The sequence below is a fragment of the Corvus kubaryi genome, unplaced genomic scaffold, assembly GCF_017639235.1.
Source record: "Corvus kubaryi isolate FWS band 111438036 unplaced genomic scaffold, C.kubaryi_AGA036_p1.0 69, whole genome shotgun sequence".
NCBI classification, from domain to species: domain Eukaryota; kingdom Metazoa; phylum Chordata; class Aves; order Passeriformes; family Corvidae; genus Corvus; species Corvus kubaryi.
In genome coordinates this window covers 153,876-172,126 of record NW_024582057.1, presented here as the reverse complement: position 1 = coordinate 172,126, position 18,251 = coordinate 153,876, and the positions used below count along the sequence as shown (strand labels likewise).

Below are 18,251 nucleotides of genomic sequence, written 5' to 3'. Positions count from 1 at the left end.
GACCTGAGTTTATTTTATCTTATCTCCATCAACATGCAGTCCAGGGCCTTAGTCAGGGCATGGTAGTCTTCTCTGTAGATTTTATACAGTTTTGCTATAATAGGCAAAAGTCCTTCATGAAGATGTTTAAGCCATAAATTATAACACTTCAGTCTCCCACACCAGGGAGGGACAAGCCCTTGCAGCAGTAGATGCTGAGGCACAGCCAGCTCTGAAGCAGCTGTGCACACACCTGGGTCGTGGAGGAGCCCAGGATGAGCCCCAGTTTGAAGGTGTCAAAGTGCCCTTGGGGCAAAGGCGGCTGATGGAACCTTGGGCTGCAGTAGGCAAAGCCTTGGCATCAGCTGGAGGGATGTGACCCTTCCCCTCATCTACGTCCAGCTCTGAGCTCCCCGTGCAAGACAGACACTGGCCATACTGGAGAGAAGTCCTGTGCCAGTGCCTTCCTCAGCTCCACCCCAGTGCCCATTGGAAGGTGGGTGAGTGGGAGCCAACCAGACACAGCAGGAGGCACAGAGCAGTGCTGGCAGGAGGCATGCACTCTGTGATTTCCATAGGCAGAGCCTGGCCAGAGAGCAGGCAGCCTGCCAGCAGGGAGGGATGGAGGCACCTCCATGTCCTTGGCCCTTGGTCCAGGCTGGTGGAGGGCCTGGCAGAGATGCAAAGGGCTGCCTTTCACCCTGCTCAGGCTGTGCCCCCAGAATGTGCAGCTAGTGGGGTGAGCTGGTGTAGGAGGGATGAGGGAGGGAGGAAGAGTCCTGCAGTGTCTCTGAAGACACTGCAGAGAGGGTTGGGAGCCACCAGGAACACCAACATATCCATGCTGGCAGGGGTGGGAGGAAAAACCAGCCTTGCAGGGCAGAGAGCTCGGGAGGGCAGAGGGACCCAGCTCTGCCACGCTCAGGCTGTAGGTGCTGGGTGAAGGCTCATCCATGGCTTTCTAAGCACAGCCTGTTCTTGTAGGACAGTCCCAAGTAAGGTCCTCTGACAACCCCAACCCCATCTGGTAATGGTGGGGGACTTTGCCACTCACCAGGTTAATACTAAAGACCTTTCAATATTCTGGTATCATGTACTGCACTATAGACTTGTACTTTCTTTCTTGAATTTTCCAAATCTTGTCCACTTCCTTACAGCCCCCATAGCTTTCAGTAGCTCCCAGGCCAGTATTTCCTTTTTACTTCAGTGTTCAAAAATTCTGAGTTTGGTTCAGCAAAGCACCAAAGTGTACGCACAACATAAGAAAATAGGTCACCCTTTTCATGAGGTTATTACTAGATTTTGATATATTTTCTTGTGTAATTACAGCAAATTTCAGCTACACAATAATATTTTCCCCATCACTAACATTATAAGAAGATTACACTGTTAATATGCACATGATTTATGTGTGCAGTGTGTGTGAGCACACAGCAAATGCCTTCAGTTACAGCACTCACCAACATCTACAAGTTGATGGATACAAATGTGCACACACACAATAATCTACAGAGAGCAGATGGCTCCACTGTCTATTGACATGTCCACAGCACTTCTTTTGATTAAAACTTGGATTGAAGGCTGTCAGCCACCCAAAACAAAACATCCTCGAGTGTATCCCACTCAATCATTCTGATTGCAACTACTTTAATAAACACACCTTTCCTGGAGATACTTCATTTGGTACTTAAATTTATTATCTAATGGTTGTTTTAATGTACATTTGGGGTAATCAGTCAAAATACCCAAGCAACAATCCTTTCCCTATACTTTCAAATAATCAGAATACACATACTGTTTTATTCTGCACACAGGTTTATTTCACTGTACCTTAGTTGATACTCAGTGCGGATCATATTTTCCTTATTTTCACCCATTTGTTTCCACAAACTAACTTTATTTTGGCTCTGATGTCAAGGCACCAAAGATTAGTTGAAATTCAATGAAAACTGCAGTCCTATGGAATTTAAGCCTATGCTTTAATGCTTTGCTGAATTAGGACTCTCAGCAGGAAGACACGTAGAAGTTTGGTAATTTTCCCAGGAGTTGCCAGTGAACAGATAAAACTCATGTGGTTGCTGAGTATTGCCTGAACAGTGCACACATACCAGAACCCAGGCCTAACCTGAACCGTGACATTAAAAAACTCCCTGGGCAAGTTTAACTGTGCCATCAGGCTTACAGTTAATTTATAACTAACTAACTAACTAATTTATAATTTATAACTATGTAACAGCTAAATTGTCAACATATTTTCTTTCACAGTTGCAATACAAAAACTACCAAATCAGGGTGGGTTTTGGTTTTTTTTAAGTTTTAGTTATGGGAGAATCCTATCACCTGCAAAATCACTAAATTTACAAAGTCAGTAACCCAAAGACAGATTTTAAATCAAACAGGCCTTGATAAGAGAGAAAACACAGGAATAGCTGTACTAGTTGTCTCTAATAGCAAATTATTTTTAAAAATAAAAGCAAAAAAGAAAATTCTTTAAAAAACCCTCAGAATTGTTGCACATAAGCTTAATAAAATAAAATTATATAAACTTTACAAAATAATGTATTTCTCAAGTGAAACTGAGTTCAGCCATCGCACACAGCAGATCCAGACAGGAAAACTATTAGCAAGACCACCTGTATCATTCCTGCTTAATTTCTACTTTCATATCAGAATTATTTGTTAGGCTTAAACTAGTTTCCCTAAATAAAAGAATCTGATACAAATTTCATGTTGTCAGTGTTGCAAGGTGAATGATAACATGGTTTTATCTCTATTTCCAAAAAGTCTGATTTACTTTTCTGAAGAAATATATCCTGTCTTTCTTAGGAGAGAACAGAGGAGGAAACATTTTCAAAGTTGAATGACACTCATAGGGATTTCATGTTCCTATGAAGGAAAATGATAACCTTATATTTCCCTAGAATTTAGTTTAATCTTTTAAATTATTCTTATTGATATCTTTAAGTCTTTTAAGCATGGAAAATACCAAATTTTTGGGGAAAGGGAAGAAATGACAGAAACTGCTGGCAGACAGAAGCTATAAACAGATACCAACAATAAAGGCACCTGTGTCATTTTACCTCACTGTCACCCACAGTTATTTTATTCATTCTGGTTTGGGCGGGTTTTTTTTTTTGTTTGTTTGTTTGTTTTTTGGTGGGGGAGAGTTGGTTGGTTTTTACTTCTGCTTAGCTACAAATGTCTTTTTAAATCTCAGAGAAATTAAATGTATTTGAGCATAGGCTTAATTGCTGTCACAAAAAAAAGGAAACATACATACTTTGGTTAAGAGCTTGGCTAAATTAGGAGCTTATTTTGAACTGATCACAAATGCAATATTCCCTTCGCTCTTTGCCAGACAGCTCAACAGAAGCTACAGGTTTCAAAGACAATTCAGAGATGCCACAGGGCAAACTGTTCTAACCCTGTTCATATGGTTTTTAACATGATGTCTTTTATACTTACACTGCCAAAGCACAGAAATATGCTGAAGGATCTCCACATATTTCTATTACATTGGAAAAATATATTTAATAACTAGTAGAAGAAGGGAAGATGTTTGAGTTTCAGTTATGACAAGTGGTTCTTCACATTCCTTAAACAGTGCTTCAAGTTCAATTTGTTCATAAATGTAATTCTTGTCTTAATGGCATGAAATCAACAAAAATGACATTTAGTTTCTTGTAGTAATAATTTACTAGCATTAACGATAAGGAAACCCACTATTTCTTTTGTATAATTAATAAAATTATGCTCAGGGCTGTATTTCTATGAACTACAAATTACTCCCATTACTAACAAAGAAATGATAAGAGCAATGGAATCAGTGTCATTAAGAGAACTAATACTGTGGATCAATGCCTTATTCACTAATGCATATTAAGCCACAGACTATCAGGAGACAGCCTGCTCAAAAGGATGATGACACACTTCCAACCATTAAGGCCATGCAAAGGGTTCATAAATGCAATAATTGTTCCTGACTTTTACAGAAATCTGGTAGGCTCATCCTGATGTCTCACATATTAAAATGGCTCCATCAACAGCAATGGTTTCATGGAAATCTCAGTCTGAATGCAGGCATGTTCTTTTTTTTTAGTTTAGTTTTTAATTAGTAAATTAAGTTTCTCTTAGACTGAATTACAAATCCATCCAAATTCAACTTTTTGAACTAATCTATTACATACTCTTCCTTTATTTTTTGTTCATGATGACAATAATTCACTGTTAAGTGAATCAGTGCAGGACAATCAACAAAACTTTGTGTTTTAAATGGAAACTAGCTGCAGTGTTGTAGGCTGTCCACATGTATTCATAGTGCTAAATAAGTGCTATTTATGTATGCAAACACTAATAATTCTAATTAATATACTGAAAATCCACTATTTAGTAACATTAGAACTGGCCCCTCATTATAGTAAACCATTTTCTGTGGCATAAATCCATTAAGTGAGGAACGTATTCTAGTTATATCTTAATGTTATGCCTGAAAATCATACATATCATGTGGAATTTTAGAGGAAAAACTACACATATCCTAATTAAAAGGTAAAAAATAGTTTCTTTTTCTGAACAAATCGACAAAAGTTTTGACATTGAATCTGGGTGGGTGTCTTTTCCTTTTCCCGGAACAGTGTAATTTTTGTGGTTATTCTATTACTGCTAACTACCTTGTACCACAGAATAGTTCATTTATTTCTAATACTACTATAAAGTACTCTTGTATTTCCCCCCTCAAATCCTATCAGAAAAATCTCACCTTGCAAAAATAATTCTATGTTCTTCTAGTAGATATAAACGCTTGTTTTTCATTGGTCCATAGAGCATCATCATCTCACAACTCATTACGTGGGTACTCAACCTGCCTTCCTAATATAAGTTACCAATCACAAAAAATAACATGCTTTATATTTAAAGTGTTATCCTCTTTCATTTTCTGCTCATTACATTTTTCCTATGTCTATGCAACTGCTGCACAGTCATTGCTCTGGTCGTTCTTTTCACTTTCTTGTGGGCTGGTGATTGTCACCCTCGGATTTGTGGATGTTTTTTCAAGACCGGGATCAACCTCGAGAAAAGGACAGGCACTGTTAACTTTATCAGGTATCAAAGATTTCGCTTCATTTCAATACAGCATTAGCACTTCATATTAAAATTTCCACAAGGTATTCTTAATGTGAAAAATAAATGTTTTCCAATTGTGATCGTGTTAAAATTTTCTTTTTTTTTTATACTTTTATGTCTTCCAAAGGAGAAAGCACTCACATTAAAGGTTCCCCCCTACATTTCTTTCATCAAGCATCCAGTTACCCACATATTCATTTAAAGTGAATGCTCACTCACTTTCTCCATTTCCATAAATAACTTCAGCTTATCTAAAATGAAAAAAAAAATTCAAATATATGAAGCACAGAATAAATTCAGAGCCCAAGAAAATGTCATGTTACTCAGCTCTCTCAACTGAAAAATATTCTTGTGTGTCATACAGAAACAGAAGAAAGCCCAGTTGCAAAAGGCAAGAAACCATTCTCAGTATCACCAGAAGCGGAGGAAGAGACTGCTTTTCAGCAGCCTGTAGGCAGGGAACGTGCAGCAATTTGCTCTGCTCCTGACACTCATGAGTCCCACTCTTCCCAGACCTGGATTCTCTCCATCGAACAAAACACTTTGTTTTCCACACTCTGTTAGCTGGTCAATTCATCTGACAGTCAGGGGAGTCCTCCTTATTTATGTGGACTGCAACCCTCCATCTAAGACAACAGCATGTTACCGTGTATCCTAAATTAATAGGGTATTTGCTTTTAAACTGACTAAACCCCCTTGCTTTGAAGGGTCTTGTTCATTTCATGTATTTTTCAATTTCTAAGGAAAAGAGATGAAACTTCCACAAAGCAATGGGAAAAGCTCTTTATGAAACTCAACTTCTGTGAAAGTCAATTCATCAAAATAATGAGGCACTGTGGTGTCATGAACACACCCTTCTGCTCTGTCCTAAAAGACAAAGTAGTGTGGAATTATATAATGATTCTGCTTTTCTGGAAACTGCAAGAATTTTTTTCCTTCCTTTTTTCAAAATTCAGCATACTAAGGAAAGCAGAAGATGCAGATTCATCAAATAGTGAGAAACATCTGCTTTCTCAGTTGGAGGGCATATAATGTAATTACCGATGTAACTGATCTACACAGATGGAAAACAACTTTTCCACAAACTGAAGTTCTCATAAATGGTCTCAGGACTTTATCAGAAATTACCTACTTAGAGACTAGATGAGAAGCATAAGGCTGAGATGAATGAGATACAGAAACATAAGAAAAACATTTTGAAAGAATAAACAATCACCTGGTTCTGAATTCCAGAATTTTCTTTTATTTCTTCTTCAGGCTGAAGATCACCTTCGTAGTTCAAATGCTCCATTCCCTCACCATTTCCTTCATTGTTCTTGCCATTTAAATGGGTAAGTTCCTCTTCCTCTGCTTGGTCAATATTCTGTGTTTCTCCTGCTTCATCTTCATAATTTTCATTTAATTTCTTTTTGTTTTCTTCCACTTCAATTCCTTCTTTAACAGTTTTCCCACTTTCCTCTCCATTCACTTCTGGATATTCTTCGTCTCCTTTATATGCCTCCTCTCCCCTGTCATTTTCCTCTTCTACATTTTCTTCTTCATCTACAGTTTCTGCTGGTCTCTGGTGAAAGGAAAAGCAGCAGCATTATGAGGCATTTTAAATCAGAATGCTCCATGCAATTCTGAAATGTGATAGACATCAAATTCACAATTACATCATTACTGAGGACTAAGCATGCTAATTTGAGGTTTGTCTACATGGACAGAAAATTATGCTCCTATACTTACACCCCATAATGCCCTTTTATTCTTCATTTACAAAATGTGTTGGTGAGATTTATTTCATGGGGTTTCATCCATTTGATCACACTCAGAACAACTGGAATGAGCTAGCTTTAATTAATACAGCAACAGCTTATTCTGTTCCAGCTATTCCAGGTTCTCTGACTTTCTAGCATTTAGTACATACTTGCTTATAAAGTCCTGTCACAATAAAATATCATATGTTACTAGCCCACAAATTGTTCCCCAATAAGCATTTTACCTATGGACCAGGCCATGCCACACCCATCGGTCTTGTCTTCTTTATATATACAGAAAAGTAGTTAGAGAGATGAGGTAGACCTACTTACTACTGGTCACTTCCAAGATATCATTCCCCTTCCCAAAGATCCCTGTGTAGGGGGGCTAGTTTAGGATTTGCTGGACATTTGGCAGCAATTTTTTCCTGCACAGAATTGGACCAGCAGCCAGAAGGAAAAAGATCTTGCCTCACCTTGTAGAAGAGTTATCAGAAACTCGCTATGGATAAAGCTGCTGGCAGCATCATCTCATGACAGCCTAGGAGATGGATGCACAAACTGTCTGTTTTTTGTCATTTGCCTTCCAGTTTCAGCTTTGAAGAGTCACCTGACTATTCAGTCAACCAATGCTCCCACTTGCCAAGATTACGTACATACTTGTTCTGAGGTATGAATGAAAATAGAGTAAAAAAATCCCACAGGAGTGACAAGGTGTCTGCCTCCCACCCAGCCTCATCAGACTCTAAATCTAAAGCAAACACACTGAGAGCAATAGATTATCTCTTAATCAAAACTGTTTGGAATTTTACTGTCCTCAGTAGCTCCTTTATGCAAGCAACTATCTGCTACAGAGAAGTAAGTTGTCTTCTAAAATTTTCTTTTCCTCACTAATCCTAACATTTCAAAAGAATTCTCTCATCACCTTCAACGTATTAATAAAAACCAGTTCAGTAAGAATTTATTGAAGCCTCTTGATGAAACAGCTTGATTTTGCTTTGATCTCTAAGTAGCAACATAAGACAACTTTATTATGCCAGTTTACAATGCCACATTGGCACAGCTGCAAAAAGGACAAGTTATTGTGTTGCAATAATCCACAGAATATGAAATTACTAGGAACAGTACCTGGTTACATGACCAGGTAAATAATGGCTCCATAAGTGATTTTTGCAGTACAGTCATTTCTATGTGGTTTTTATTCAAGCCTTTCTGACTCACTTTCATCTAGTAACATCAAACTGGCCTTATTACCACTAAAATAAAACTTTAACAAGCCAAGTCTTTACAGAAACTTTCAAAGAAGGCACCATCCAAAGCAAACTTGATCCAACCTTGGTAACCTGCAGCACATAAAGATAGCAAAGAATCTGTAGATCCATAAATTCTCAGAAGCTACCTGCTAAGTCTTAGGCATGTTGCCTACTAATTTGCTTTCAGTCCACTAAGGAAATTAGCAGCTCTGGATTCTGACCAGAAACAGGGAGGGTTAAAAAAAAATTAAATGCACCAGACACCACTAGCTAACAATGTGTTTGGTTTTACTTAATGACACCTGCCATGACATTACACACACTAAATGAAGAGAGGATAAGGAAAGTCAACACAGACTTTCTCAGTTAACTGTTATAGTTAGCCAAGATATTTCAATTTCCAGCAGAAGAGAATACATGCCCTTGCCTGCACAGCTTTAGTATGGTGGCTCATTCTGGACTGCAGAAGAAAGTGTGTAGGCTTTATGCCATAGTGTAAACATATGTATCCCAATGCTTTAACTGGTTTCACTGCTGTGGAGGCAGTCTTTGGCATGGAAGCACAATGGACATTTGAGGGACAGTGACTTCCTAAAGTGCTATGGTAGTGAGACTCATTTGACCTTATCTGCCTAAAATAGGTGTGGACGCAATTTTTTTAAGAGTTAAATCTGAGCAACATAGAAGATAAACACAGCAGTATTGAACTGTACCTAGAAACTCGCTGAAACAGAGCATAGAACTGGCATGAAATAACATTCACATTCCAACTAATTTAACTTGACCAATCAAGATAAATTACAAGAAAAATAACAGAAGAAAACAAGATGAATAGAACAACTCCCATCAGTGCAAGTATAATATTTTTTATAGTAACTGAAAATTTCAAGATAGCTGAGCATATTACTAGAATGTTATTACTATTACAGACAAAAATAAAAAGCCATGTTTTCAGCTAATCATTGGAAAGCAAAATGCATTCTTCACTTAATCTCCTTTCAAGCTACACTACATAAGAATGGACTTCTCAAACAAGTTAAAAATCAACATTGATCCAGTGAAGACCTTTCACAAAGTAATTTAAAATGTAGTATGGTTCCCTCTGCATGCAGAGTCAAAGGTAGCCTTTAAAATGTGAATATGACCATTGACTGTGCGTTTCAGAATGCACAGCAGACCTACGACAGGACTGTAGGGAGGAAACTGAAGGCCACAATCTCCCACCAAACACTACATTGCTCTTTACATAAAAAAAGTGTGATACCTTCTACTGAGATCTTATTGACCTACTCGTTATGCATAAATTAGCATTCTCTATTTTAAGTACACCTTCTTCACTGAGAAAGGGGTTTACTTAGCAAATTTTGTATTTTTCATATTTAGGGAAAGAGACTGTTTATCTGAAGATACATACAGGGAGGAAAACAGAAAAAGGGAGAAAACCAGAGGTCTTAATAGTCCAAAGCCTGTAAATGCTGCACATGCTTAACTTCACCTTCTTGAACAGTTTCAGTGCTAGCAGTGAATCTGAAATAGTGAACTAAAGCCTACATTAAAGTACTTGGTGGGTCAGGGTGTAATTTAAAGTCCCCTGGAGTCATTGGGAACCTTTTCATTGAAATTTATGCAGTTCAGCCACACCTCCACCTACGACTGTACAAATTGCCCATTACATATGCACCAAAGTTACCACAAACTGTGCTCTCTCAGTCAGAATAAATCAGGATAAATCAGGATTTTGCACTGAAAGCAAAACAGGTATGCTGATGGAGACCTACCTATCCTTGCAGAAATTATCAGACTCAAGTCAGCAGTGACCTTGTATACTGACGGGAAAGCAGTCACATTTCCCATCTTAGTTTTTAGCTTTTCATCACTCACCTTTTAAATAACCAAAATATTGTCAGTCAGAGCTTCCTGTATGGAATGCATTGGATGGATAGTCAAGACAGATGTGGGACTGTGCTGCTCTTCTTGTTGCTCAGAAGTCAAGAGTTCAGCCTTTGGACATTGTGTTGGCTCACAGGAAGTTGTCCCTCCCACTTGTGATTCATGTAAAAGCTCAGGGCATCTCAAATGCAGAGAAACAGCTCTGGATGTATCTCCAGGCCTGAGTGCCTGAGGTCTATCACCTTTTTGTAACACAGCTATCATAAGGATATCAAGGATCATAACAGAGAACAAGAGGCACGTCAAAAATTCATGTTGGAAGCCACCAGCCAGTTGTAGCCCAGTGTAACTAAACATGGATACTGTAATGAACTACAGAAACCAATGTTCCTACATTACTTTAGGCCTGTCTACACACCTCAAAAAGCAACAGCACAACTTGAACTTGGACTGGAGAAGCATTCCTATTCCTTAAGGTAATTTTCACAATCAAGTGAGTTCTAGAAGAGGGAGCTTTTCCAGTCACTGTCCCAGTCCTCCTATAGCCAGAACTAATCATAATAAGGTTTGTAATTTTGTCTTTTGAATTGTTGAAAGAAAACAGGAAGTAACCTTCCTTTTTGTATTGCTGGCTGCATCTTTTAAGCAAAGGTGATGCTTTTGCAGTTTCATGGTTGAAAGCACATTAGTTAAAATAACTAGTTTTCAAACTATACCTTCATGAATGTGAGAAAAATACTTTGCTTGTCATGGACTAGCAATAAAAAGACTCACTGACAAAAGACTTGTATATGTACATTGAAAAGCACAGTCAACCAAAGGCACATGGAAAAACCAAAGCAATTCTCAGCTTCTTGCTGGAAACATGGGCCCAGCTCGCCTTCTGGAAACCTCCTGACTTAACTGACAGGTTGATGAGGAACAGAGCCAATTTCATTTTGCATTCAAGAAGTATGATTGCTTGACAGTATTTTTAATCTCAGCAAAAACAGTGTTTAAAAAAGAAAGATGTATTCTAATTACACTCATTACACTATCATTCATTAAGAGCTACATTACCAAATGCCATCATCACTCAAAAGAAGTAAGTCAGGAAATCTTCAGAAATTGAAGCATTTGGCTTCTTCTCTTCCAGGGATGCTAATGTAAACCTCTCAGAAGGTTTGTCAATGACTGATACTGAAAAGTGCAGTATCACAAATCATGTAAGGCAAAAATTATTTTGTACCATTAATATGAAACATAATTTTGCTTTATTGAAGTCGTTTGGAAATGTTTACTTGGCTAATGGTCACAGCAGACAAACAATGAGGTAGACAACAAAAATCTTAATGGTCGTGAAGAGTGGCATGAATACATCTCACAAATGCAGCAACAGGAACACTTGACTTCGATTGCACCAAAGCTCTCCAGAATAGAGCTCCCCTGCTCCTACTCAGGAATGTTTTGTAGCAGCACTGCACGGATTCCAACAGCAAAACATTTTGTTCCTGAACCAGAAAGTGTTGCTAAGTGACAGCAGCCCTCTTCTCTTCCACATCATTTACAAAACCCAGACTCTTAAAAACAAGCAAATGAATAGTTAAGGTTCAACTGTCTTACACCTCCCACATAGTTCCCACATTCCCACAAAATGCACTGTTGTTCCTGAAGGCAAAAAGTCTTTATCCCTACAACATTTAAACTCTGACATTTTTTATGAGATGGGTGCATTATATTTTGGGGATTTTTTTTACAACACATCCAGCACCTGAATTGAAAAAGTCTAATTTTTCATAACATCACAGCACCCAGAAGTCTAACTAGAATGAATGGAAGCTAAAGAACTGGAAGTGTAGAAAAAACAGCTTTTCAAACTCCCTTCATTGGTTTCATTCTGTAGTAACTGGAAGCATACTTAATTCCTTAATCACAATACTGCCTTGATAGAGAAGCCAACATCTTTGAGCACTGCCCTCTGGGGCCCCCAGCGTAAGAGGGACATAGACATCTCCTATGAAGGCAGACTCAGAGACTTGGGGGCGTTCAGTCTGGAGAACAGAAGGCTGCAGAGAGACCTTATAGCACCTTCCAGAGCCTAAAGGGGGCCTTTGTGAAATCTGGAGAGGGTTTTTTTACCAGGACATGTAGTGACAGGAGCAGGGGGAATGACTTCAAACTGACAGAGGGCAGGGTTATGTTGGCTATTAGGAAGAAGTTCTTTGCTGTGAGGGTGCTGACAAACTGGAACAGGTTGCCCACAGAAGCTGTGGATGCCCCATCCTTGGAAGTGCTCCAGACCAGGATAATGAGGCTCTGAACAATCTGGTCTAGTGAAAGGTGTCCCTGCCTGTGGTGGAGGGGTTGAAATGAGATGATGTTTAAGGAACTTTTCAACCCAAACCATTCAGTGATTTTATGATCTGATCAGATCTTTACTTTTCTAATATGTACCTAAGTCAAAAATACTTTTTTCCATCTACTTCAGTGACATTTATAATTATTTTCCCCACAACATTTTGCATGTGTTCACTAAAATTTGCCTAGACTTCACTTCCTACAATACAGTATGATCTGCTGAGCATCCCTGTAGATAGTGAGAAAATTGTTAAGCATTTAAAAATAAGTCCTACTGAGACTGCAAAAATACAGAAATAATTTTTTCCAGAAAGACGTTCTTCCAAAATTCATTAAAAATGCCCTGTAAGTTAAGCAATTTGATAAACTGCCTGCTCTAAGATTGCTGAAATTTTTGAAAACAAGGTTACACAGAGGAAACTTTTTTCAAAGTAATATCAAAACTAGTTTTACAAGAGATTTGCATTTGCAGGCTTCACTCAGAAGCGAAGGCCCTTCAACTGTTGGCCACACAGGCCTCTAAAGACAAGATCAGGCATTGCTACTTCAGAAATCACAGTCACCCAATGCAGAAACCAAGGAAAGATCTCCATTCTCATTCTGAACTGCAAGGAACCAATCAGAGTAAGTTTCCCTATCTCACACAGACAAACAATAACATTAAGTGTAAATCAGTGCAGCTGAAAGAAGAACATGCAGTGGAAAATATTATCTGCTGGCTTGTCAGCACTCAAAATTCATAAGGCTTAACTTACTGCTGCATCATTTGTAGTGAAATTTGAGCATAAGAAGTTCTGCATGTGTTCTTTCCAAATGCCATTTTGAAATCCTTACTGATGTAGTGCAAAATACTTCCTCATGAAAAGTTGTAGCCTTTTTAATCAAAGAATGCCTCTTCAAGCCATCAGCCTGCTTTAATGTTGAATGAACGTAAACTTTAACATTTTGCCTTGGGCAATAGGGAAGAGAAACATTTTATTCTGCTCATTGAGGTGAATCTTGGGTCTTTAAAGCAAAATGTATACTCCATAAAGAAAACTGCAAATGAAAGGTGCAAATTTTCTGCTACTGAAGATATACTCCAGCTCCAGCTCACCTAGGGGAGATACACAGTCTCACATCACATCACAGCCCAGGAAATGGGAAATAATGAGTGGAGAACTGCATTAATCAGTGGACATGTCTGTAAAAATGGAAAGCAAATGGATAATGAAAGAACCAAGAATGTGAACATCTACAGAAAAAACCCAAATCAGTGCCTGTTAGACGAATTTACCATCCTCTAATTTTTACAAATAAACACAAGAGAGAAGCAGATGGGATGATGAATCTGGAGGGGGAAAATAACTCAAACCAAAACCAAAACACAAACAGACTCTTTCTACATCACACCTCAACAGGCAGTATCATATATCCCATGGCAAAGTAGGCTGTCACAACAACGTGCCTGAATTCCTTATGGTATGGGGTCATGCACTGGATAACTTTGGATCTCATAACTCTCATGCTTACTCCACCTCCCAAGGGCTCAGCATGGGAGAAGAACAACCACGCTTATGGAAATGGATAAACCAGTGCAAACTTGCAGCGTTATTTCAGTATTATCATTACAAACTGCTGCTTTTGTGTTTTATAACTTACACAGAATGAAAGAAAAAGGAGTAGTTTTTTCTGAAAGCTTTAAAAGTTAGAAATGTTCCTCTTGGAGTTACTTTGAATATATTTGCATTATTACCAGCAAATTCAAAGTAACACACTTAATTACCATCTCCAGTAAGAAACTACTATTGTTTTGCTGCCTCCCTGTCAAGAACTGCAACAAAACCACCTTGTTCCCTTGTTATTTGCACAATTGATTTCATAGTCTGTCATCAGTCCCCATGAATGTTGACACAGTGATGCAAACAACCAACTTGGAGTAAACTGCATGTCAAAAGAAGAAACTAATAATTTTGTATTTGGGAGCTGAAGTCTTGGTACAGAATATAGAACACAAAGGTCTGGTTTGGTTTAAGGCAAAATACTCATTTTTTTCTGCCTTGATGTTCAATTACAACTGTCAGCTAGTCTGGAGTAAAGCAAACCCTGTTCTTTTAATGTGTTTTCAGCTGGCAGACAGCATTTTACAGAGCAGGACATAAGCAAGAGTCTAGCCAGTGTAACACTAGGTTTAGTTAATGGCTAATCTGGCATTTGTTCAACTGTGTACTTCAAACAGCAAGACAGAGAAGGTGCATAAAAAGAAAAAAATATGAAGCTCTATCTTCACCACCTCATTTATGCGGCTGATGGAAATGATAGCCTATCAGAAGTGTCAGCATTCTAGTGAAAGCTGGCATGTAAATATTTATGCATTGTGCAAGATAGTCAAGCCCTGGCTGGCTGTCCTTTCCCATATTTCTAGCCATAACAGAAACTGCAGTGCAGATAAGAAAAAGCTAAAAAGCTTTATATCACAGAATTTAAAACAATTTTAAATGGTCATTAATAAGAACCCGAACATGTAAAATGCTAAATGCTTCTAAGGTTTGAGTGATCTTAGTCATCTGGGAATAAAAAAGTACTCTGTGCTACTCAGAAGGACAGGGCTTCTTGCCAGATTACCAAGGAAATTCTACATGAAGTTTTAACATGATATATAAACCATGGCTTGTGTTGCAATTAATTCTGGTGCTTTGTTTGGCTTTTATGGAAACCTGAAAATTAGATTATTCATACTGTGTGTGACTGATTTTTTAATATTTTTTTCCCCGTCAAATACACCTGATTTTTTAATATTTTTTCCCCGTCAAATACACCTGATTCCAGTTCCTTGTCCAGATAGCAAAATCTGTTGATAGCAAGTGAAAAATATTTCCATCTGAAGAAGACGAATGGACCTTGGTACATGAGCTTAGAAGTATCCAGCAGGTTCCTAGCATTGCAAGCTTGCCAGCACATCTGATTCTCACTGGCAACTGTGTGAACAGTTCCACTGCCAAACAGAGAAGTGGTAGTAGACAGTTTTTCTCCTCCCTAGGGACAGTCACCATCCGCTGGCTGAGGCAAACTGGTGAGACACACAGCGCTACTGCCTGTGCTGTAGGTTCTCTGTGGAGAAGTAATGTGAATTGTAGTCAGCCTAAAAACTAAGGCCTGACAGCCCAATTTACACAGCCAAATGTTCTACACTACCCAGAGGAATTCTTTACACACCTTCAGAGGCCAATAAACAGGCTAATCATTTCTGAATTTGATTATTACACTGTCAAGACCAGAGCAGGATGTGCTTCGGGATGTCATGAGAAACGAAGATTAAGACAACAGCCGGCATGTTCTTCCCCAATGTCAGTGCTATCAGTATAACGCCACACATCCTAATTACCACGACACCTCACCAGGACAACCACAATTAACAGGGCTGACGAGCCCAATGGCGTTCAGCATATAAGTCTCTGAGGCTGGGGCAGGTGTGTGCTGTGAAAAGACACAGCTGTAGCATTCCTTTTATCAGGGACCATGTCCTTGTTGCCTCTTTCACCTGATTCATGTGTCTTCAAGAACAGTGTCTACAAAATAGCTGAGCAACATTCCTTACCATTAAAGTAAATAAATAATGAGAATGATCTTTCTTAGCAACAGGAGTCTAAGACAAAATCCATGTTTTTTCCAGATGGTATTGTGTCATTCTTCAAAATGCCTAGTAAGTTCATAAAACATCTATTTTCCCTCAGGTATTTTATTTTTAAAGACGAATACAAGCTAAAGGTGTATATGTCTAGTATCCTTTTACACAATACAACTAAATTGAAAAAAATCAGCCAACTAAATAGTAGGTACTATTTAGAAAGCAATGAAATAGTGTCATAAGCTCTAGCCCCTAAACTTTTTAGTTTGTTGCTGTGCTGAACTTTCTCCTGCTTGTGAATACCTCTCTTCTGCTGGGAAGGACTCAACTCTGGACAAATACTCCAGATGGAACCTCAGAGATGTTGAGTCTAGAAAGATAATCTGTGACCTTGATGTGCTGGCTGTGCTTTTATTAGCCCAGTCTGCACAGTCCACCTCCTCCCCACAGGGAGCACTGCTGACTCAATTTGCCAGCCACAGGAGCTGCATGGCCCCTTTCTGCAGCTCCTTTCTAGCCCACCTGTGTCAAGACTGTACTGAGACAGTTACTGCATGACAGGTGCCCAGTTTTGTACCTCTCTTTCTTGTTGAATTTCATGAGGCTCAAGTCACCCTATTCCTTCAAGCTGTTGAGATTGCCCTGAAAGACAGTCCTGCATACCACCTGATAATGACAGCTGGGCCTGAATAAGGCTGTGTCCCATGCCATCATCTATATTACCCATGAACATACTGTAATGTCTCAGATCCACTGTCAAACCCTGAGGACCACCATCTGTAAATAGGTGCCAGTTAAATCTCAACCAGCTGACCTTTTAAATCCCACCAAACCAGCCAGTTTTTCACCTACCTTTCAGCCCACAAATCCAGTCCCCACCCTCATTAAGGACACCTTCCTCCCCATATCTACCACCCTTCTTGCAATTTCTCCTACAAATACAGAAGTCTATACTGAAGGCAAGATAAAGGACAACAACTGCTCTCCCTTCCCCCACAGAGCCAGTTATTTCATCCCTGAGGCAGTGAGATTGGTCAAGTATGATCTGTCCATAGTAAATCCATGTTGGTTATTCCCAGTCACACGCACCAGTTTCCATTTCTCAACAAGCTTTGGCTCTCAGTTCTATTTCTGCATATCCAGGCAATGTCTCCATACTAGTCTTTAGGAGTCTATCCCCTCTTCCACCACTTTTAGTGTGAGGTCAGTCCTCTGTTCAAACTGGCCTCCTGCTATGCCTGTTTGTTTCCTTGCACAGTGGGGATAGTTCTTGTGGTCTGACGAAGATCCTCTTGGAAATCAACCAGATCTCCTCAATTCCTCCACACTTCAGGGCAGCCTCACACAGGATCGTGCTGCCAGTTTCCCAACCAAGCCAAAGGCAACTCTCTTAACTTCTAGGATTTTTGTTATTTTCCATCCCCACTTTCTTCAGGGGCTTAAACTCTTACCATCTCATGGCCAGTGCGACTAAGGCTGCCACTATCACATCCCCAGCTTCTAGTTTCTATTTATTCTTGAGAAGCAAATCCAGCAGAATGCTTACCTAACCATGTCTCACACTATCTACATCAAAAACCTGTCTCCAACACACTCCAGAAATCTCCTGGATTGTTTATGCTCCATCGGGTTGCCCTGGTAATTGAAGTGTATACACACTATTATCTTTAACTCCTCCCATTTTTTACAGTCTCACATTAACCAGTCCTCAGCACTGCTGACCACCAGTAAGTCATAAAAATGCCCAAGAATTCCTGATGTTACTGGCATGAGTTTTAGCCTGAGAAACCTTTTGGATAAACTGTGATTCCTTACATCAAAGCATGGATCAGAAATACTATTTTGTGGCCAAGGTGACTGGCCCCAGGCCATCATCAATAGACACCAAAAGCACAGTGCAAGAGCTTGTGGACTGGAAACAAAGTTGAACAAGTTGGCAAATTCCTACAAACACATAAGATGAAAAAGAGGACTATTTTGTGAGCAATTCATTAGCAGAAAAAAAACCTATGTACTTTTTCAGCAAATAGTTTAAGCAGTTCTACCCTTCTTCCTTGGAATAAACTTCAATTTACCTATTCCCTGTATTATTTCAGTACACAGGAATACAAATCAAAGCACAAAAAGGGAGATATAATCTTACGTTTAGTTATCAAGACCTATTTATTGCACATAAATCTTAGGATTAAAAAATTGGCCAATGAAGCACCATGTTGCTCCAACAGAACAAAGTGCTTTAACAAAAATCAGATAAATCCTCACCTGTTGTGGTCCAGGGCTGGAGGAATATTGCTCTATCAGTATAAAGAGACTGAAATTCAG

The 18,251-nt window shown here is 39.0% G+C and overlaps 1 protein-coding gene across 1 annotated transcript in view; it reads right to left on the bottom strand.

Moving 5' to 3' along the window:
* Positions 1-2,941: 2,941 nt before the first annotated feature.
* Positions 2,942-18,251, bottom strand: part of DCDC2 (doublecortin domain containing 2) — a 55,640-nt gene continuing 40,330 nt past the window's right edge. Inside the window, exons 9-10 of the mRNA XM_042049143.1 lie at positions 6,320-6,664; positions 2,942-5,047 (exon numbers count right to left, since the gene is read on the bottom strand). Of these exons, the coding sequence (XP_041905077.1) occupies positions 4,940-5,047; positions 6,320-6,664 (453 nt within the window). The 3' untranslated portion in view covers positions 2,942-4,939. The remainder of the gene's footprint in view (positions 5,048-6,319; positions 6,665-18,251) is intronic.